The sequence below is a fragment of the Malus domestica genome, chromosome 13 (genome assembly GCF_042453785.1).
Source record: "Malus domestica chromosome 13, GDT2T_hap1".
Classification (NCBI taxonomy): domain Eukaryota; kingdom Viridiplantae; phylum Streptophyta; class Magnoliopsida; order Rosales; family Rosaceae; genus Malus; species Malus domestica.
This window is the reverse complement of record NC_091673.1, coordinates 25,358,629-25,381,205: the sequence shown is the minus strand read 5'-3', so window position 1 is coordinate 25,381,205 and position 22,577 is coordinate 25,358,629. Positions and strand designations below refer to the sequence as shown.

Below are 22,577 nucleotides of genomic sequence, written 5' to 3'. Positions count from 1 at the left end.
TTTCGAAATAATAAAATATTAGAACAAAATAAGTAAAGGTATAAAAAATCCTCTATTCTTGTGTTTTATAGGAAAATTCAGGCCTTTGCGACAAACTCTTCTCCACATCATATGAAGTTGGGGCTCGTGATTCTTCAATCTATCATGAAGTAATTGTGATCATAGTCCTTGTTTTTGTTGTCACTCACAAATAGAAATTTTACTACGAAATCAATTTCGATTTGGTCCCAAAAGTTCTCTTTATAAAGCTTAAGACGTTGTCAACATATCCTCAGAAGGAACTTTCCTCGAAATATACCATCTTGACCTTTAAAATACCCAAAACGTCCATAAACATTAATTTTGGGAAAGCTGCATGATGCGCCTTCTTTTCTTCGCCATGCAAACAGCTTGAATTAAATTATGGAACTTTGACACAATTATCTTGAAAGATTCACAAATTGTTGGAACCAAATTCATTTGATCACTTTTTTGCTTAGAGTAGATTCGCATGTCGATAGAGTGATTGGACGGGAGAATATGAATTCACTCTTAATGAAAGCACCAATTGTTGGAATCAAATTTGCACACTTCCACAGACGGAGGCGAAATTCGAACTAGTCCATGATCATTGATGAAAGGAGAATGAGGTTGATTGTAGGGTGTTTGAATCTAAAAATGACTGTCTACATATCTTTGGGAATAAGAATCAACCCATGGAGGTAGTTCTAAGAAAGAATGGGGTGAACCATCCTTGACGAATATCATATGGCGAGGCATTAAAAAGAAAAGTTCTTCATCGATGTGTCTATGCGTACACGATGGTGTATAAGCCTTTGTTAGGCATAAAGAGAACATGTGTATTGTAGAAAATATTAGACTTAGAGAGATCATATAGCGTGAGATGTCCTCCTTGATAAATACTCATGCTAGTGTATTTATAGGGATCTTGAGAGTTCTTGTAGGGAAAGCAATCTTCATCAAATTAGGAGACGATATAGGAAGAAATCTAGGATAAGATACCCAATCTTCTTATAATCATGATTATGTCGCCTAATCCCCCAGTATCCTAATTTGACCTTAATTAGGGTTTCTTTACTTGGGAGACAAGTAATATCTTTAATAGACTAAAGCCTAGCTTGCTAAATTACGTTCCATTGGCCTCGGGCTTTCCGATCTTTCTCACCATGTATTATGAGCCCAGAAAATCATGGTCCCACATAATCCTCAGAATAAGTCTCTCCAAAAGTAAAACAACTTTACTTATAAAATTAATCGAAAACTACGAAGATAAAGGAAAAATGAGGTTTGAAATACCAAAATCGGAGTTTGAAAAGCTGCTAACCGCGACAACATGCGCCTCCATGTGCCCGTGGCTAAGTGTCACTAAAAATTGAATATTCCGTCACCTAACAGAATATTTCGTTGCTAGAAATGGAATATTCCTTCTTTGGAATGAATATTTCGTCAAAGTTAATAGCAGAGCTAACAGAATATACCTAGTATATTGTGACTCGAATTGTCAAGTCAAAAATGGGAAAACGAGTTGGACAGGTCTCAAGTCAGGTTGGCACTAGGTTTAGGTTGGTTGATCAAATTTGGGTCACGGGTTATAATTGTCGTATTCTATAACTTTTCACAAAAATCTTCCCCAGCTCATTGCATCACCGTTGTTGCTTTGATGTCCAATCCAGAAGGATACTTGGACTCGTAGAGTTGAAAAGAATACAATGGTACAAGTATCAAGGGTCGATTCCTAGATGTTTAGCCTGAATTCCCTCACTGGCCTTTAGTTTTCTCACCCAAAAACTAGGGATTTTTCCCATACTTCAATTTGTGTCAAATCTCAACCATTTTAGACGATCCATATATGAAAATTCATCTACACAATGCGAGGAAGAGATTGGTGGTGGTTGAGGCTTACCTTTACTGGAAAATGATAGAATTTTACTAGGAAATGTCCTCGGCGTCGGAGTTCATGAATGGGGTTCCTAGGTTCGAATTTCAGGGAACGAAACTCATGGTTGGATTCGTGGTGACAAGAAGGAGGTAATGTTGTGTTTGGAAACTTGAATCGTCGAAGAATTTTAGATGGTAGTTAGATGTGGTTGTCGGAGAAAACAAAAACGAGAGAGAGTTAGGAGGTTTGAGAGATAAACAAAAGCCAGAAAATGGGAGACAGATGGGAGAAAAAAAATGGGACGTGGATCACAATAGCAAACAAAATCCAGACATATGGTAAAATTACCGAATTGCTCTTGACATACCATGTTTCGTAAAATCTTCATTTTAGCTCCAAATTTGGTTCTGCTTGCCCTTATGCGTATGTATCGACAAGAGCTACACGAATATGCCAAGAAAATAGACAAAATACATAATGAACTCAAACGTCAACGTAAGGTTCCACTTAGTCCTACAAGGGCATTTTCATCATTGGATTGCCAACATCTGGAGAACAAAATACACAAAATTGGGGATGGGTCATCACAGCCTACCCTTTTTAAGAAAAATCTATCCCATAAATTTCTACATTACACTAAAATACAGTCAAAGAAAATAAATGGGGATAAAGAGCTCACATGTGTTCCTCTGTCTCCCAAGTCGCCTCCTCAATGAAGTGGTTTCGCAACAAGACTTTTATAAGTCGGATGGTTTTGTTCCTCTAAACTTTGCGAACAACCCCTCTCCACAATGACAACTTCAAGAATACCCATTCATGTACCTTTATACTTATACATATGACCTCAAATATCACACTATCAGACCCTACACTTGGATGGTTTGTTTATACCTGAAATTCCCAATCCTATTTCTTAATTCAACATCATTTTTTATCCAATCGAAATAGAATCTCATTGAAAGTTTTAAGGTCAAATCAATGATCAAATCTACGAATATAAGATACCTATAATGCCTCAAATCTAAGATCTAGAAACTTTGTAATGTTTGACATGTGGCAGACCTGGCAATTTCTTACACGATATGAAAATGATACAAAAATAACGGTGTGAACACGGAAAATTCCTGAAACGAAAAAGACAAGAACAACGTGCACAAACAAATATTTGTATTTGATGATTTTGGGTTACAATCTCTCTCAAATTTTGATCCTCTGATTGGATCTCCGTAAGGTGTGTATTTGTTGATGTGTGATTGATCCAAGGGCCGTCGAGGCTTGATCTTGGATGAACGTTCTTTAAGGGCCGTGGGCTTGATCTTTGAAAGTGGATTTGAGCGGATCTTCAAGGAGCCGTTGGGGCTTGATCTTGAGGATGAGTGTTTCTTCAAGGGCCGTTGAGGCTTGATCTTGAATAATGGTGATGAGCGGATCTTCAAGGGCTTTTGAGCTTGATCTTGAAGAACAGTGATGAACAGATCTTTCAAGGGCTTTTGGGCTTGATCTTGAAGAACAGTGATGAACGGATCTTCAAGGGCTTTTGGGCTTGGTCTTGAAGAACAGTGATGAACGGATCTTCAAGGGGCTTTTGGGCTTGATCTTGAAGAACGGTGGTTTGTTGATCCAAGGGTCGTCGGGGCTTGATCTTGGAAGAACGATGAACGAAGAACGAAGAACACTTTCTTCAAAGGCCGTCGGGGCTTGATCTTGAGTTGGTGGATGATTGTTGATCCAAAGGGCCGTTGGGGCTTGATCTTGGAAGAACGATGAACGAAGAATGAAGAACACTTTCTTCAAGGGCCGTCGGGGCTTGATCTTGAATTGGTGGATGATTGTTGATCCAAAGGGCCGTTGGGGCTTGATCTTGGAAGAACGATGAACGAATAACGAAGAACACTTTCTTCAAGGGCCGTCGGGGCTTGATCTTGAATTGGTGGATGATTGTTGATCCAAAGGGCCGTTGGGGCTTGATCTTGGAAGAACGATGAACGAAGAACGAAGAACACTTTCTTCAAGGGCCGTCGGGGCTTGATCTTGAATTGGTGGATGATTGTTGATCCGAATGGCCGTTGGGGCTTGATCTTAGGATGAACGATGAACGAAGAACGAAGAGCGAAGAGAGCGTTCTTGATTCTTCGGGAACTTGGATACTTGAGAGCTTTGGAGTTTCAGAGCTTCAGAGCTTCAAGAATTTTGCCTAATGATTTTGGTTCCTCCCTCAAATGAATGAATTAGCCTTCTATTTATAGAAATTTCCAAGGCCTAATTTTGAATATAATATTCCAGATGAAATAAGTCGTTTCTGCCAGGTGTTGACACGTGTCCTGTTTGATGACTTTTCCAACTTATTTTGATTTTTTTTTGTTTAGACACACGCTACGTGTAAAATTTATGTAATACATGAGCGTTGAAACTTTGATTTATCGATCAACATTTATTTACCAAAATTTCGATATCTACAAATGCCCCCACTTCAAGACGCGTTGTATACATGTGATTGTCGCGTGTAGGAGATGCGTTTTGAAGTCCCTTACTGTAGATGTTGATCCAAGGGCCATCGAGGCTTGATCTTGAATTGGGCTGGAGATTTCTTCAAGGGCCGTTGAGGCTTGTTCTTGAATTGGGCTTGAGATTTCTTCAAGGGCCGTCGAGGCTTGATCTTGAAGGTTGAAATTGGACCACAAGGAGTTTCATGTGGTAGATGATCCTTGGCTTTGGGTAGTGAATGAATCGCCACGTATTTGTTTTTTGCGCTTTGTTGACTTTCCACAGCTTTGATCTTGAACTGGGTTGGAGGATTTTCTGGATTCCTCCAATTGTTGATTTTCCATAGCTTATTCTTGAACTAGGTTTTGATTCAAGAGTGGTAGACACTTGATCTTGAATTGGACTTGTGATTTCTTCAAGGGCCGTCGAGGCTTGATCTTGAATTTGACCGGAAACTTCTTCAAGGGCCGTTGAGGCTTGATTCTTGAAGGTTGACTTGAACACATGGCAAGCAGGCACAAGGTGAAGGTGACGACTTGTTGCTTTGTTCAATCTTTCTAATTCACACCTGAGCAGTTTGGTCAACGGTATGATCTTCAAGATTGATGGGCTCTTCTTCCAGTTGGTGACTTGATCTTTAAGGATTTGATTCAAATGTGGTGAAACGGCACATGCAGCCCACAACGCCTAACAAGTCGACCCAAGAATTTGAGGGTCAAAACAAGTCCTCCACCCAGAGTGATTACAAACCTGATGATATGAGATACTTTTGATTTTGAAGAAGTAGCGGATGAATCGGCACGTGCTTTGTTGTGCTTGTCTCCACATGCTTCAATGTATCATTTTCCCTTGTCTTATCTATTCTTCTGGCAGAATGTAGCATCTTCTCGAGTTCTTCAGCTCAGACTTCTTCTGCTGAGCTGACTGTGCAGGCTGCATTATTCTCTGCTTGTTTCTTTAGGCAGATGTGGCAACTTCTTGAGTTCCTCAGCTCGGACTCCTTCTGCTGAGCTGACTGTGAAGACTGCATTCTTCTCTGCTTGTTTCTTCTGCACGTTGTCTCCACATGCTGCAAGGTATCATTTTCACTTGCCTTATCTGTTCTCCAGGCAAATGTGGCATTCGAGTGTGAGTGGAGGTTCCGGCATATTGTTTTCTTTATCCTTGTCTTTGTAGGTAAGAACAAGGACAAAGGAAAGGACAGGGAGAACGCATGATATGAGATACTCTTGCTTTCTACCCTGGTGATATGAGATACTTTTGCTTTGGTGTCATTTGTTTGCAGAGGTACCCCAAGGAATAAGAAACACTGAGTGACTCGAGAGGCTTCGTTGGGAAGGCATTCTCGGAGATGAAGAAAGGTTCTCAGAGATGAAGAAAGGTTATGTATGTCTGCCTTGCTATGGAGGGTAAAGGTGGACAGTTATAGAAAATTCTTTAGTACCTGTAGAGGTACTATTCTTTTACTCGTGTCGGCAACCAATGCGTGATTGATCAGTATGGCTTCACGTGTTTTCTTCTTTATCAGAAATCTTCGACAAATTGTCTGTAATTTTCGTCAAGCTGAGTGTGCATGTGACAGGTGTTGACGAGGCTGAAAAAGACTGGCGCATCTTCGATATCTGGGATCGGCGCTTCGACAAATTGCCCGTGATTTCCGCAAAGCTGAGTTTGCGCGTGACGGGTGCTGACGAGGATGAAAAAGACTGGCGCCTCTTCGATATCTGGGATTTGCGCGTGACGGGTGCTAACGCGTCTGGAAAAGCAAGACGCTTCTCCGATTTCTAAGCTTGCCTCTTCGATTTTTGAATTGGCCTCTTCGAATTCTGAGCTTGCTTCTTCAATCTCTGAAATCCCGTCGAGTGTTGATTTTTATAGAGGCACGCAGTTCGTTTCAAGGCACACTTGAATTTTTTGCTTACAGAAAACTCCCTTCTTGCACTTCTAAGATCTTGATTTGTCCGACCTCTTCTTTCTTCAACACCTTTGAAAATGTCTGGACCCTCCGACCATCGTTTTGATTTGAACCTTGGTGAAGAGGCAGTCCCTTCTTCTCCAGACAACATATGGCGCCCATCATTCATATCCCCTACTGGTCCTCTTACCGTTGGGGATTCGGTGGTGAAGAATGATATGACCGCTGCGGTGGTGGCCCGGAACCTTGTTACTCCCAGAGAAAACAGACTACTTTCCAAACAGTCTGATGAGTTGGCTGTTAAGGATTCTCTGGCTCTCAGTGTGCAGTGTGCAGGTTCTGTGTCTAATATGGCCCAACGCCTATTTGCTCGAACCCGTCAAGTTGAATCATTGGCGGCTGAAGTGATGAGTCTTAAACAGAGATTAGATGGCTCAAGCAGGAAAATAAACAGTTGCATAAGCTCGCACATAGCTATGCGACAAACATGAAGATGAAGATTGACCAGATACAGGAATCTGATGGTCAGATTTTACTTGATCATCAGCGGTTTGTGGGTTTGTTCCAGCAGCATTTGCCTTCATCTTCAGGGGTTCCGCCGACTGCTGAGGCTTCAAACAGTCAACCTCCGGCGCATCTTCTTCCTGAAGCTCTGCCGAGTTGTGAGGCTTCACACGAGCAACCTTCGTGAAGGCTCCCTCCTATTTGCTTTTTTTTTTTTTTTTTTTTTTTTGTCTCATGTAAAATGTACATTGATGTAATATTTCCAGAGAAATAAATAAAATGGATTTTACTTCTCTCAATGCTTTTTTTTTTTTTTGCTTTCTGGCCATCATCACTCATTTCTCTTTTTCTTTCTCCCGTCTCTTCCCTTCACCAAAAGACAATTCTTTTTTATTTTTAATTTTTTAATTTTCTTTCAACATGGTGCGAGGAGCACCAAAGGACTTTATAATTATATATATGTATGTATGTATATTTCACATGGTGTTTGTCCACCATCATCCTTTTCTTCACTTTCGTGGTGCTGGCACCATCATTGTTACCCATTTTTTTAATTCCTTTCCTCAGATGGTACTTCCCTGTTTGTCCACTTTCAGCTGCCCATTTTTTTTTATATTATTTTTTGTTTCTTTAGTTGGTGCCCATGCACCATTCTATAAGCTTTTACCCTTTTTTTTTTTCTTTTTATAGTGCTCTGCAACACTTGTTTTCGTGGGTGGAAACCCAAGTTGAGTCCGAGAGAAGGAGGAGAGTGTGCACGGCAAGCATGGCAGGGTCTTGATGAAGCGTCATCGTGTAAGGCAAGCAACAAGGTCCACACTATTGCAGTTGAAGAAAGAGGCGATATGCTACTACCCTATCTGGAAGTTCCTCCCTTCAGCCAAAGATTCCTTCTTTTTGCACCAGACTTAGCAACCTTGATGCTCATGTTCAGACACCTCTTGAATCAACATTGCAGGATGCCCATCCAATGATGTTGTAGCTGAGTCACTTGCCGAGTCGAGATTCAACGAGTTCTTGAGCGACAAGATAGCCTCAGACACGTTTTGGCTCATCCTCTGCAGCTTCTTCTGTACCACAGACGACTTCTTAACTCCGGTACTGGGCGAGGTCATTACGACGAAGATAGCAAAGACGGTTGCTACTGCAATTGGTGGAGGCGTTGACGGGCAGCGCATAAGCTGTTGTAGGTGCTTGGTCTCCATTTGCTCCTCCACCACTAAAGCCTCTTTGCGTTATCTGCTCCTTCACCCCAATGACAGCCATCACCGTCCTATCTTTCAAGCGCATCCGTTGCAGCAGAGACAGCAAGGATGAGATCAAGGAGAATTTCTCAAAACACCCACCTCCCCTAGATAATGCACTGTAGCACCACCACCTGCACTATGACGCTGCCGTTGCAGGTGAAGTTGGTCGAGAAGCCAATGGCAGTTTCGGCGAGGAGCTTGTCCGGCTGCTGTAGTTTGCAGGAGTTGGTAGAGGCAAGGATCAGCGAGCTGGGGAGCGAGGGAGAGTCGACGTTGAGATGTAGGTCACAGAATGAAGTGGAAGGATGATGGATTTGGGACTTGGTGTGCTGTGGGCCTGGCTATTGGGCTGTATTCCTTAGCCGAGACTTGTGTGCAGATGGGAGAAAGAGTCCTAGCTTTGAGTTCAAGGGCTGCGAGGACATCGCCGAGCTCATTGACGGAGGTATTGCCGGATGGGAGATGGTAGCTTCTCGAACCAGAACGTGGGTTGGGTGCTGTTGCTGACGGCGCTGCTACAAGACGCGCGTCCTGAGCTGTGGCACCCGACGTCGCCCCCGGGCCAACGCAAGCAGAAGCAGGTAACCCGACCCGTTCCTTTGTACTTGGGACAGCACGGGAAGAGAGAGCTGTTGGGCAGCACTGTGGGCTGAAGAGAAATGGGTTGAGAGAGAAACTTGGGGAGCTGGGCCTGGATCTGAGCGTTGTGGGCCGAGAATAGCTGGGAGAATAAGACAAGTTGAAGCTTGGGCTTTTGGTAGTTATGTATATGCATATATACACACATATATATATATAAAATGCTTGTGTGTATATATATATATATATATATTTGTTTTTTTTTTTTTTGTAAATACATAATAACATATGTATTCATTTTTTTTTTGTAATAAAATTGACTCTATTTAATAAAACACTTATTATTATTATTATTTTTTTTTTATTTTGATGTGACTGAACTCGAAACTGAATATTCAAGCTGCCTACGTACCCTTCCAAAAAAAGATCAAGTCAAAACGTAGTTCAAATGAGTGATGAATTTAACAGTGATTTTGATGATTATTTTGCCGTACACAGTTTATGCTCTTGCGGGCCAGGAGCTTTGGTGTTGCCTTTTATGCTCGTGCAGACCAGGAACGTTTGGTGCCGTGTTGCAGTTTCAGCTCGTGCAGGCAAGGAGCGTTTGGTGTTGCCTTTTATGCTCGTACAGACCAAGAGCGTTTGGTGTCGCCTTTTATGCTCGTGCGGGTCAGGAGCGTTGATGTTGCCTTTTATGCTCGTGCAGACCAAGAGCTTTGTGCCATGCAGTTTAGACTCGTGCGGGCAATGAGCTTTGGTTCGTGCAGTTTAGGCTCATGCGAACAAGGAGCATTGGTTTGTGCAGTTTAGGCTCGTGCGAACAAGGAGCAGTGTGTCCTACAGTTTAGGCTCGTGCGGACAAGGAGCTTTATGCCATGCAGTTTAGACTCGTGCGGGCGAGGAGAATTTGTGAATTTTGTCAAGCAATTTTGGAGAGGTGTTCCTCACAATCTTCATAGCAAGGAGCCTTGACCGAGTGATTGAAGAAGTCTTCGGGAAAGAAATCGCACATTGTGATGGCAACAGACGATCTTTGTGTCGCAATTTCATCATCCTCAACACTTTCACGTTGCTTTGAAGGTTGACAAGAGCTGCTTTGCCCCCTTTCCGATTGGCAGACTTGTGGAGGAGACGTATGCTTCTTGTGCAATTTCTTAGGAGTGACTTGAGTCCATCCTTCAACTTTGCTTGTCTTTGAGGATGCCCCCAGCGGTTGAGGTGAAAACTTTGAGTTGGAAGAGCCAAAAGTGATGGTGGTATAGTTTGACTTCACCACATCGTCAAGATCTAGCTCGATGATTCATTTTTTAGCCAGCTTCATGATGAGATCTTTCAACACAAAGCACTTTTTTGTCGGATGACTGATGAAGCGGTGGAATTTACAGTACCTTGGACTGTCGGTGCGATTCATCTCTTCTAGCCATCTGCACTCAGGCAAGCCGATCACCTTCTTTTCCAGCAAGTCTTCTAACATGGCAACCACATCAGAGTCGGGGAATGGATAAGTTTTCTCTTCAAGCTCATTCAAAGTGCGTCTACGCATCTCTTGATCACGAAAGCTTCAGCTTGAATCGCCTTGCCTCCTGTAGGGATTTTGACGGGAGATGTGTTGACTGTCATTGCTTCTTTGGTGGATTTCCACGTAGCCTTCTCCACCTTTGTCTCAAGAACTTTGTCGTTCTTGTAGTCGATGATCGGTTCCTTCTTCCCATGATGGGCGATGCTCAACTCCATGTCATGGGCGCGAGTGGCCAATTCCTCGAAGGTCCGTGGTTTACTGCCTTGAAGGATGTATTGCAAACCCCATTGCATGCCTTGGATGCACATCTCGATTGAAGAGGTTTCTGAGAGCCTGTCTTTACAGTCGAGGCTTAGAGTGCGCCATCTGTTGATGTAGTCAATGACTGGCTCGTCCTTCCACTACTTTGTGCTCGTTAGCTCTAGCATGCTCACAGTGCGGCGGGTGTTGTAGAAACGGTTGAGGAATTCCCTTTCCAACTGTTCCCGGCTGTTGATGGACTCAGGCTCTAGGTCCGTGTACCACTCAAAGGCGTTTCCTTTCAGCGAGCGCACAAACTGCTTGGCGAGGTAGTCTCCCTCCGTCCCCGCGTTGTTGCAAGTTTCGACGAAATGTGCAACGTGCTGCTTTGGGTTTCCTTTTCCATCAAACTGCATGAACTTTGGTGGTTGATATCCCCTCGGCATCCTTAAGGCGTCAATCTTCTTTGAATATGGCTTCGAGTACAACCCCGAGGTATTTGAGCTCTATTCGTACTGCGCCTTGACGGTGCTGGTGATCATCTCCTGCAGTTGCTGGATAGAAAGATATCCCATGAGTGCCGCTGCCTGGTCTGGCTCCGGCTTCACATCGTTTTCCTCCACCTGAGGCTCCTCTTCTTCGTCATCTCTTCTCTGTAGTGGATCATCTTCTGGTTTGGGTTTCTCACCATCCTGCGCCTCCAGTCGGTTGACAAGTGCTGCAATTTGTAAGTCTTTTTCTTCCACAGTTCGGGTTAACCTTGCAATTGCTTCATTCATCTGAGCCAGTTGTTCTTCGATGGAGGTAACGCCGATGGTCATGACTTGTGCAACCAATAGACGTGACTTTCCTTTAGACATCCAAGATGCTGACGAAGATTGTCGTTGGCTGTTTTGGGATGTCATCTTGTGTGCCTCAGCAGCATGCTTCGGTGCCCCCAGCGAGGTCAGGTTGATGACAGACTCACACCTTTGATGCTCCCCTTTCTCTTTTAGCGGCACCAACTTTGAAGTGGCATGTTGATGAACGGTTGTGGCGCCAATGGATTATCTGTTTGTGGCAGAAGTGTTTAGGATCCTTCCCTCAGTGGTTGCGAGAACGGCTTGTCCCTTGCTTGATGCCATTGACTTTAAGGTGTGTTTGGATTCCTTGAACGGAGAAAGAGATGAGAGGTAGAGATGGTCCCACTGGGCGTGCCAATTTGTGAACACGGAAAATTCCTTAAACGAAAAAGACAAGAACAACATGCACAAACAAATATTTGTATTTGATGATTTTGGGTTACAATCTCTCTCAAATTTTGATCCTCTAATTCGATCTCCGTAAGGTGTGTATTTGTTGATGTGTGATTGATCCAAGGGTCGTCGAGGCTTGATCTTGGATGAACGTTCTTTAAGGGCCGTGGGCTTGATCTTTGAAAGTGGATTTGAGCGGATCTTCAATGAGCCGTTGGGGCTTGATCTTGAGGATGAGTGTTTCTTCAAGGGCCGTTGAGGCTTGATCTTGAATAACGGTGATGAGCGGATCTTCAAGGGATTTTGAGCTTGATCTTGAAGAACAGTGATGAACGGATCTTCAAGGGCTTTTGGGCTTGGTCTTGAAGAACAGTGATGAACGGATCTTCAAGGGGCTTTTGGGCTTGATCTTGAAGAACGGTGGTTTGTTGATCCAAGGGCCGTCGGGGCTTGATCTTGGAAGAACGATGAACGAAGAACGAAGAACACTTTCTTCAAGGGCCATCGGGGCTTGATCTTGAGTTGGTGGATGATTGTTGATCCAAAGGGCTGTTGGGGCTTAATCTTGGAAGACCGATGAACGAAGAACGAAGAACACTTTCTTCAAGGGCCATCGGGGCTTGATATTGGAAGAACAATGAACGAAAAATGAAGAACACTTTCTTCAAGGGCCGTCGGGGCTTGATCTTGAGTTGGTGGATGATTGTTGATCCAAAGGGTCGTTGGGGCTTGATCTTGGAAGAACGATGAACGAAGAACGAAGAACACTTTCTTCAAGGGCCGTCGGGGCTTGATCTTGAATTGGTGGATGATTGTTGATCCAAAGGGCCGTTGGGGCTTGATCTTGGAAGAACGATTGTTGATCCAAAGGGCCGTTGGGGCTTGATCTTGGAAGAACGATGAACGAATAACGAAGAACACTTTCTTCAAGGGCCGTCGGGGCTTGATCTTGAATTGGTGGATGATTGTTGATCCAAAGGGCCGTTGGGGCTTGATCTTGGAAGAACGATGAACGAAGAACGAAGAACACTTTCTTCAAGGGCCGTCGGGGCTTGATCCTGAATTGGTGGATGATTGTTGATCCAAAGGGCCGTTGGGGCTTGATCTTAGGATGAACGATGAACGAAGAACGAAGAGCGAAGAGAGCGTTCTTGATTCTTCGAGAACTTGGATACTTGAGAGCTTCGGAGTTTCAGAGCTTCAGAGCTTCAAGAATTTTGCCTAATGATTTTGGTTCCTCCCTCAAATGAATGAATTAGCCTTCTATTTATAGAAATTTCCAAGGCCTAATTTTGAATATAATATTCCAGATGAAATAAGTCGTTTCTGCCAGGTGTTGACACGTGTCCTGTTTGATGACTTTTCCAACTTATTTTGATTTTTTTGTTTAGACACACGCTACGTGTAAAATTTATGTAATACATGAGCGTTGAAACTTTGATTTATCGGTCAACATTTATTTACCAAAATTTCGATATCTACAAACGGGTTTCGAGTCAATATGATAACTAATCGGGTCACACAATAAGAACCTGTTAATAATGGGTCCTTAACAGGTTTACACGCAGGTAACTCATTTCGACACGTTAAGGAAAAAAGTTATTTTGATGATTTAATTTTTAAACTATTAAAAAACTTATCATAAAATACAATAGTCATAATGTATATGTATATATTGTATGTATTATTGTAGGTCTAAAATATCGATATTATCCCGATATTTCCATCGAAATTTCCGTGTTTTTGGACTACCGATATCATCGATATTTTAGACCTTGATAGGAACTCTATGTGGTACTAAGTCACTCATGTATCTTACCATGCAATGTATAAAGTGTAAAATATTGTACTAATTCATTATATATAAATGATTATGGTGTGTTTAAACTTCTTTCATTATTACTACATATTTTCTACACTCACAATGTTTGCCAGCTCGCTATATAATCAACTTAAATCAGTTAAATTCATCATGCAATGCATTTACTTCCAATTTTCTGTGATAAACTAATGATAATTGACTAAATAAACTCCTGCAACGTTTCAATAAAAATTTCCAAAGTTTTTCTTACAATTTCCATGGTTTTTATTCAATTTTTATCGATATCGATAATATCCCGATATTTCCATCAAAATTTCCGTGTTTTTTTACTACCGATATTTCCGATATCATCGATATTTTATACCTTTTATTCTATATAAATTTAAAAAATTCAAGTTTTATTGAGTTATTTTTATTGTATACTACTAGCAAAGAGTGAGATTAAAAAATTATAAAACACATTACAAATAAAAATATCAAGTAATTAAAAAATATCTAACACATTAAAAAAAAACATGCAAGGTTCCTCAACCTTGAAACACAACTCTCTTCATTTTGCATATCGTGGAACATTTGGTATTTTGTAATAATGTACTGATGTTTTTTCATTAGGCTCTTAATTTGGGGTAGGTAATACTTGAAAGACAAATGTTTTTTTTTAATGTTTTTGTTTATGTTTTGAAGTAATGTTTGTGCCAATGTAGTATGCATACACTAATTTAGTATTATATTTTTCATTTTTTTTGGGTCAAATTATGTTTTTCATTTTCATTATTTATTGAATTCAAATTATTTTTTTAATGAGTAACAGGTCGGGTCATATTACCTGAAACTATTAATGGGTAGATTTCAGGTCAGATCATATTACCCGTTTACTTTAATAGGTATTACATGACACGACCCGTTAAGATATCAGGTATATCACGAATACGATGCGAACATGGAAAACACAACATGAATGTCAGGTCTAACTTGTGGTAAGCTTCCATACATTTAAACTTCTTGAACGGTCAATGTTCAATCAACATGTTCAACATTCAAGTACATGTGTACCCATCACATGTCCAACACAAGTAGCACGAGATCATATCAACCTTAGTGTCATATACACTAGCTTTTCCTAACAACTAGCTTTATTTAAGAACTAAGTGACTATTGAATACAAGTCTCCCTGCCCTAACCTTGTTGAGGACATTGTTTCCGTACCTTGACTATTGAATACAAATCTCCCTGCCCTCACCTTGTTTAGGACATTGTTTCCATATCTGAAATCCTATAAACTCATTCATAGTATATTATCACTATAATATAAAAGCCAAACTCATAAATGAATAAAAGTTGCCCATTTATTAATTAATTATTGTGGAGTTATTACACATGTCATATCCCGACCCGGGCTCCACCACATCCCAGACTTGACTCCTCCGTAGCACGATATTGTCTGCTTTGGGTCTCAACCATGCCCTCACAGTTTTGTTTCTAGGAACTCATGTGAGACTTCCCAGTGGATCACCCATCCTGGGATTGCTCTCGCCCGAACTCGCTTAACTTCGGAGTTTCGATGGAACCTGAAGGCAATGAGTTCCTAAAATGCCTCATGCTATATGGAGGTAGGCATGTACATATAAGGCATAGAGGATCCTTTCCCCTGGACGATGTGGGATCTAACAATCCACCCCCCTTAGGGGCCTAACATCCTCGTCGGCACACTTCCGGCCAGGGATTGGCTCTAATACCAAATTGCCACATCCCGACCTGGGCTCCACCACGTCTCGACTCAACTCCGCCGTAACATGTTATTGTCGGCTTTGAGCCCCAATCACGCCCTCACGATTTTGTTTCTAGGAACTCACGGGAGACTTCCCAATGGGTCACCCATCCTAGGATTGCTCTCGCCCGAACTCACTTAACTTCGAAGTTCCGATGGAACCCGAAGCCAGTGAGTTCTCAAAAGGCCTCGTGCTATATGGAGGTGGGCATGTACATATAAGGCATAGAGGATCCTCTCCCCTGGGCAATGTGGGATCTAACAACATAAATTCAATATTATATAAATTGGCTTTTAGGGCATAGCTCCAACATAATGAACGAACATGTAAGGGAATCTCATGTGTTTATGAGGAGTTGAACTATACCTCATATTGCCAATTGATTTTATTGTAAGACCTCAACTTCTTTTAAGGTGCACCACTAACAGATCCATTGAATGATTAAACACTATATTTCTCACCCTGATTCACTAGATTCAATATAAATAGCGAGTCACAATGGCACATGTGTTTTATTTTCAAAGGCTTAATTGTATCAATGACCCATGAACTTTATTCCTAGTTTAATTTTAGTCATGAACTATTATATTAGTTTCTTTAGTCTTCAAACTTAGCAATGTGTTGTACCATTAGTCATTTTCACTAATGCCGTCTATTTTTCCATGAAATTTAGGGGTTTAAAAATGAGAAATGAAAAAGAAAAAAAGATCTAAAAAATTAGATTTTGGTGTGTGTAAGAAAATTGATACATAGGAATTTTTTTCGTAGTTCAATATGTGATTGATTTGTAAGTTGTTTGAGTCCAGCCACTATTTGATCTCTTACCAACTTTGAAATCGCATTGCCTAATTTTTACAAGTTTGCTAAAGTCCAACCATTTTCATTTTGTATTTTATAGTATAAATTTCATTTTGTTTTATGTGGTAGATAATAATTTATAAATTTTCATTTGTATTTTTATCTATTGCTTTTTGAAGTTTTAAGTTGAAACTTCTAATATACCCCTAAATTTAAAATAATATATATAAACGGCGTTAGTGAAAATGACTAATGACGCAACATATTGTTAAGTTCGATGACTAAAAACACTAATATAGGAGTTGCGGGACTAGCCACTTAGTACTACGATCTAGTGGTATTCCTCTTCACGTGTAAGTGAGAGGTCTTAGGTTTAATTTTCGCTAAAGGTGAATTTGAACCGCATTATTGCTAACATATTGTGAGGCTAAACCCACCCTTCCCTTTAGTGTAAACAATATCATTTGTTCACAAAAAAAAAAGAGGGAGAGAGTTGAGGGACTAAAATTAAACTAGAGGTAAAATTTAATGACCATTGCAACAGTTAAAGCTTATTTTTAAAATACAACGTCAATAGAGAGTGTCAAATCTAACGTCTTCTATTTAGAAATGAAAGCATGGTACCACTAAATTGTAACCACAATAACAAAGTTGCTAGAATTTTAAAAGTAAGAAAAAAAATAGGTAGTGTTAAGCTTAACCACAAAAAGACTTATTCAGTCGAATTGGAAGACTGCTAGTGAATCAGCGCTTTAAAAGGGGTATTTTCGTGACTCCGCTGCTATTGATAAGGGCTGCTAGCCTCTTGTTAGCTGCTTATCCGGTCTTGGTGGGTTAGGTGAGTAGGGTAACCCTCTTAATTTCAGACATTGAATTAAATGAATTAAAAGATATGTGAAAGGTAAAAATAAGAGTGAATAACACTTTTGTTATAATGGGGCATTTGTAGGGGTTGGTACGAAGAATCACGCGCCACGAGTGCGAATACGAGAATCAGCAGTCCAAAGCAAAATGATACAAAACACGAAAAACAAATAAAAAACAGAGAAATAAATCGCCGGCTTTGTTAGTGTTTGGAAGAAAGGCAGACGACTGTTTGGACTCAACTGCTTTCAGGAAGAGGAGAGGGAGAATTTTCGGAACAAAGGAATCATCTTTCAAGGAATCACAACAATCTCATCTCCCCATTCGAAAATCCCATTTCCCATCTTTCTGGTTTTTCAATCTCTTCTGTGCGAGGAGAGAGTGTCTCTGGAGGCCGGCCTTCCTGCTGCGTGCCCTAGATCTTGAGAGAGTCAACGAAGAATCACCGTTCCCGATCTTCAATTCTCGGTTTTAAGCTCCTTTCAGATCATAGGATCAGGTATCTCCTTCTTCTTCTCCGAGTGTCAGAAACTGAGATTTTGAATTTTCGTTTGGGTTGCACTTGCAGTGGCTGTTTTGATTTTGCCTACTTTCTCGGCAGCCAAACGGGAAATAAGAAAATGGGGAAGAATTTTCGGCGTTGAGGGGTGCTGGGTTTGACTGTTAGGGGGCAATAGAGATTGCGTCTTGGAGTTGGGGTTTTTACTTTTCTTGGGGTAGATTGGAATCTGTGGGTTGGTTTGACTTTTATTTACTTGGATTTTCGTACCTGCATACTTATTCAGGTGTTTGGTATTAGTTGTTGGACTGCTTCTTAGATTTGAATTCTGAACATATGGTTTTGTTGCTTTGGTTTGTTCTTTTATTTGCTCATATATACACTGTTACCGCTCCGATTGGTTGCCTGAGGCGAGGTGAGGAGACTGAAGGGAAACGAAAAACCGAAACAATGAATTATAGTTTATTTGCTTTTCTTGGCAAACAATTATAAGCACTAAACATAACTCGATGATCATGAATTCGATCTGATTTCTGATGTTGCTTAGTCTTTGAATTGTATCGTTGCATTTCTTTGTGATATCATGAACTTAGTCCGCTTATCATTGCATATAGGACCTCTAATTTACCAATTAATCCTCTTAATACTTTCAGATTGCAGAAATTTCTACACCAATCAGGCAGTGCAATGGTGGATAGGGACTATGGGCAGGAATAAGATCATTAGGTGATGACGTTGTGATGCATTTATTTTAGATGAAGACGAGTCATTGGCGATTAGGCATGGGTGACATGCAGATCTTGCCTGGGGCACGCCATCGCCCACCTTTGAAGAGGCCAGTGTGGATTATTGTCTTGGTTTCTTTGGTCAGCATCTTTGTGATTTGTGCTTTTCTCTATCCACCTCAAAGCAACGCTGCTTGTTACATATTTTCTTCCAGAGGTTGTAAGGCTATTTCAGATTGGCTTCCACCTGCTCCTGCAAGGCAATTTACTGACGATGAGATTGCATCCCGTGTTGTGATCAGAGATATTTTAAGCGCACCTCCTATTCAATCCAAGAATCCAAAAATTGCATTCATGTTCCTTACACCAAGTGCATTGCCTTTTGAGAAGCTGTGGGATAAGTTTCTCCATGTAAGGTTTCATCTGCTATTTATTTATTGGCCCAAGAAAGAAATCTTCTGTGTTGTTTTTTCCTTTTATTTTTTTTTGGTTTCTTTAATGTTTTTTTTCCTAATATGCCTGTTCTGTTTAGTTGGCTTAAGCATATTCAGATAGTATATGATCTTTGTCAGATAGTGCTTAGAAAGTATAAGAGTAGAAAGTGATCAACTTATATTGTCGTCCCAATAATCTTTTACAAGGATTGTTGTTGGACTATTCACATACAAGCAAGAGTCTCCATGCCTGAATTATTTTATGGTTACCGATTAACAGTTAAAGACTGTTGGACCAAGAAGCTTAATTCCATCAAGCTATCTAATATTCAAGTTTGACAATGCAGCATAATGGTTGATAAATGCTTGAATTGTCGGTTGTATTAGGTGGGAAATAACAAGTTTGATGGGAGAATCTTTCTGTATGAATGAGGCAAAGTTTATGGAAATGTTCTATACCAAAATGACACACATGCTTCTTATTTGTAAATTTTTTGTCTTTGTGGCTGATGAGATGAGTTGGAGCCTTCTTTCACTGTTACTTTTGGTGCTTTAAGTTCGTCCTTATTTAATCCGGATAAATTCCATGTGGTGGCCCCTTGGTGCTTTTTTCAAGTGATTGTTTTCATATTTCTGATTGATTTATAATTTGTTGGTATACAATTAAATTAGGTATTTTTCATAAAAATATGTGATAATAAATGTTCAACCTGTTACAGGACATAATTTCTGATCCTGTTCAATCAATATTTGAGTGTTGATAGAACCTGTTCAAGTAGTTATCGATTCACATGCTTAGCTTGAGCATTTCCGTTTTTTGTTGGCAGGGTCATGAAGGGAAGTTCTCTATCTATGTGCATGCTTCTAAGGAAAGGGCAATTCATTTGAGCCGTTACTTTTTTAATCGAGAGATTCGCAGTGACCCGGTAAACCTGCTTAGATTACCTTACTTTACAAAATCTATGTTTCATTTTTAATCCATATAACTCTCAAGGAAGCTTAGGATAATATTTAATATTAACTTAAATAGCAGAGACTTACTGATTATTTCTTCATTTAATCTTGCTCATTTTAAGCTTGCAGACATATTGAATCCATCACTATTTGTCATGCAAGGGTTATAATTGTGTAGATGAGGTTCCAGTGATAGGTAGAAGAGTATAAAGATTACACATCTATCAGTAGTGATTGTGATTTATTATTGTCATGTTTAACTAGTGATTTAGGAGGTTAATGAGATCTATCATTGATTCATGTTTCCAGGTGATTTGGGGAAAAATTTCTATGGTAGATGCAGAGAGAAGATTATTGGCAAATGCTCTTCAAGATCCTGATAACCAGCATTTTGTCTTACTTTCTGAAAGGTGATCAAATTCTAGGTACCTTTAGTAATCCTTTTTGTCAAGTTCTGATTATTTCTGCTGTTATTAATCTCATTGATTCTTTCTGTTGTGCAGTTGTGTACCGTTGTACACATTTGACCATATCTATGACTATCTGATGAATACAAATATAAGCTATGTTGACTGGTTAGTAGAATCTTATTTTATGAGCTACTGTTTTAGTTTAAATGTGTTGGCAGCTCACTGTACGATTGGATTTGAATTTGATGAATAAGTACAGTTATGAATGTTGCCTAACTAGGTTTTAATTTTTTTATCCTCTGAAATTATTTGGAGCCAACTTGTTCCGAATTGATAAATTCATTTTTCTTACCTGTATACTTGCGTATTCTTTTCAGCTTTGAGGATCCTGGTCCACACGGAAATGGGAGGTATTCTGAACACATGTTACCTGAAATTGAGAAGAAAGACTTTAGAAAGGGTGCACAGGTATTTTTTTTTTTTATTATGTTGAGGTTGTAGATGTAGTTCTATAATTTGTGGAAATTTTATATGTTGTCCATCTCTTGATGGCCATTTTTATTAGTTTTATATAACTAGTCTGCAATATCAACAAACGTAAACAGTAGGGATATATGACCACCTAAAAATACTTTTCATTCCAAGGTAACACAAAAAGTCTAATATTCTGAATTATATGCAGTGGTTCTCTATGAAGCGTCGGCATGCTGTGATAGTAATGGCTGATAATCTCTACTACTCGAAATTCCGGGACTACTGTAAGGCAAGTTTTCCTTCTCAGCATTTGTATATCTACCTTGTTTAAGTTCTTTAATGTTCTTATATTAGATATTTTCGCCTGTAATTTGTTTATCATATATCTATAGGCTATAGCATATCTGCATGTATGATACTTTCATCCTTGCTTTCTCTTATTATTGGTATAATAGATTTTGGGTCGCTCTTTATTTGGTCGTTTTCAGATGATCTAAGCTCTAACAATGCTGAATTTTTTAATTACTTTTTGTCAAAACATATGCTTGATTTCAACATATGGCTTGCTATCCCCTTCTCATGCTTGGCCCACTGTACAGCTGAGATGCAAGTATCTAATAGGTTTTTTCTGTAATCTTTAAAACCATGATACTGTATGTTCACTGGTCTCAATTTGTTGATGTGGATTGTCTTGGTAACAACAGCCAGGTTTTGACGGGCGCAATTGCATTGCTGATGAACATTACTTGCCAACCTTTTTCAATGTGAGAACTCTTGAAAATTTTCTCTTCAGTGTTCCCTTCTGTTCTCTGCCTGAATGAAGTTTCCTTTGTACATGTTTTCAGATAATTGATCCTGGTGGCATTGCAAACTGGTCCGTAACACATGTTGATTGGTCTGAAAGAAAGTGGCATCCGAAGTTATATAAGTCTCAGGATATTACACATGAGCTTCTGAAGAATATTACGGTAGAATTCTTCTATAAGCTTTTGCATGTGTGTGTGTTTTTTATTTATGGATAACAGCTCCATCATGCATGTTTATCTAGTTTGGATATGTGTTGCATAGCTATGTCCACACTGAATGCCGATTCCATAGTAGCTCATCCCTGGCTCTTTGTGTCACCTGTTGAGCCTCTCATGTTATGTTGTGTCGCACTCCAGCCGTTAGCTGTTCAAAACCATACAAACACCCCGCTTATCTTACAAAAAGAAAAAATAATGAAAAAAGACAAAGGGAATAGTCTAGGGATTGTTTTTTTAAGATTTTAATATTAACACTTGACCTTTTAACGAAGATGGCTGGAAATGGTTTGGTGGATATATAAATCAAAGTGTCTTTATAATTGCTTTCTTTGTGCCATCAGTTCCAGCATGGATAGTGTTTGAAAGAACAACAATTCGAATGTAAATAGTTCAAATTTTCTGATGGCGACTTTGGTTGTCTTATCTCTGCAGTCGATTGATGTGAGCGTGCATGTAACCAGTGATGCGAAGGTATGCATCTAAAAGATTGGTGATACATGCTTATGGAATTGGATTGCTTGGCAATAATTTAATTTACATTTTCTATTTTGTTTTTCAGAAAGTAGTACAGAAATGGCCTTGCTTATGGAACGGTATACAACGACCGTGTTACTTATTTGCAAGGAAGTTCCATCCAGAGACTCTGAATGACTTGTTGCGCCTTTTTGCCAATTATACAACAGTTTGAGCCGGATATTTTTTTACTCCATATTCTTTGGTTGGATCGCCTTCGACCCTTTCACTCCATCCGATATCCAGTATAGCTGACAAAGTTGTAAATTGCCAAATTATCGAGGCTTGATAGTTCCCAACGTCCCGACCACGATTCTTGAGTGCAAGGGCAACTGGCAGAGCAGTTAGGGTGACCCGAGTCAGGCAGGAGGCTAACAGGCTAGTGTTGCTTCCCTGGGGATGATACGAGGATATGTTGTTATCTCTACGAACCCTTCATTCTCTTTCACTGCATCTTGTGGTTAGTCTTTGTAAAAGATGAAGTTTGAACTCTCAAGTGGCAAAATATACAACACGCAATAGCGCCGTGAAATTCACGCTTTGAAAGACATTTCCGGCATGCTTTTGGCAGGTGTGGCAAAATTCAGAGACAAGAAAACTAGAAACAAAGTGATTGAATTGCATATCATTAATCTGGGACGTTATCATGTCATGAGAAAACATGAGTGCCCATTTCATGTGTTCAAAA

At 40.1% G+C, this 22,577-nt stretch overlaps 1 protein-coding gene across 2 annotated transcripts; it reads left to right on the top strand.

Moving 5' to 3' along the window:
- Window positions 1-16,971: 16,971 nt before the first annotated feature.
- LOC114820504 (glycosyltransferase BC10-like) lies at window positions 16,972-22,577 on the top strand. 2 transcript variants are annotated; one of them, XM_029091295.2, is made up of 11 exons: window positions 16,972-17,354; window positions 18,008-18,490; window positions 19,341-19,439; window positions 19,777-19,877; window positions 19,971-20,042; window positions 20,255-20,345; window positions 20,560-20,640; window positions 21,056-21,115; window positions 21,197-21,319; window positions 21,809-21,847; window positions 21,936-22,577. In XM_029091295.2, the coding sequence occupies exons 2-11, from the start codon at window positions 18,110-18,112 to the stop codon at window positions 22,062-22,064; spliced, it is 1,176 nt and encodes a 391-aa protein (XP_028947128.1). In that variant the 5' UTR covers window positions 16,972-17,354; window positions 18,008-18,109; the 3' UTR covers window positions 22,065-22,577. The 2 variants fall into 2 exon arrangements, with proteins under 2 accessions (XP_028947128.1, XP_028947129.1); XM_029091296.2 differs by lacking the exon at window positions 16,972-17,354 and adding an exon at window positions 17,630-17,769.

Coding starts and splice junctions, on each gene's coding strand:
- LOC114820504 (XM_029091295.2), top strand. CDS start 18,110: ATGAAGACGAGTCATTGGCGATTAGGCATGGGTGACATGCAGATCTTG. Junction 19,878..19,970: donor TTTGTCTTACTTTCTGAAAG/GTGATCAAATTC, acceptor TCTGTTGTGCAG/TTGTGTACCGTTGTACACAT. Junction 20,641..21,055: donor AATTCCGGGACTACTGTAAG/GCAAGTTTTCCT, acceptor TGGTAACAACAG/CCAGGTTTTGACGGGCGCAA.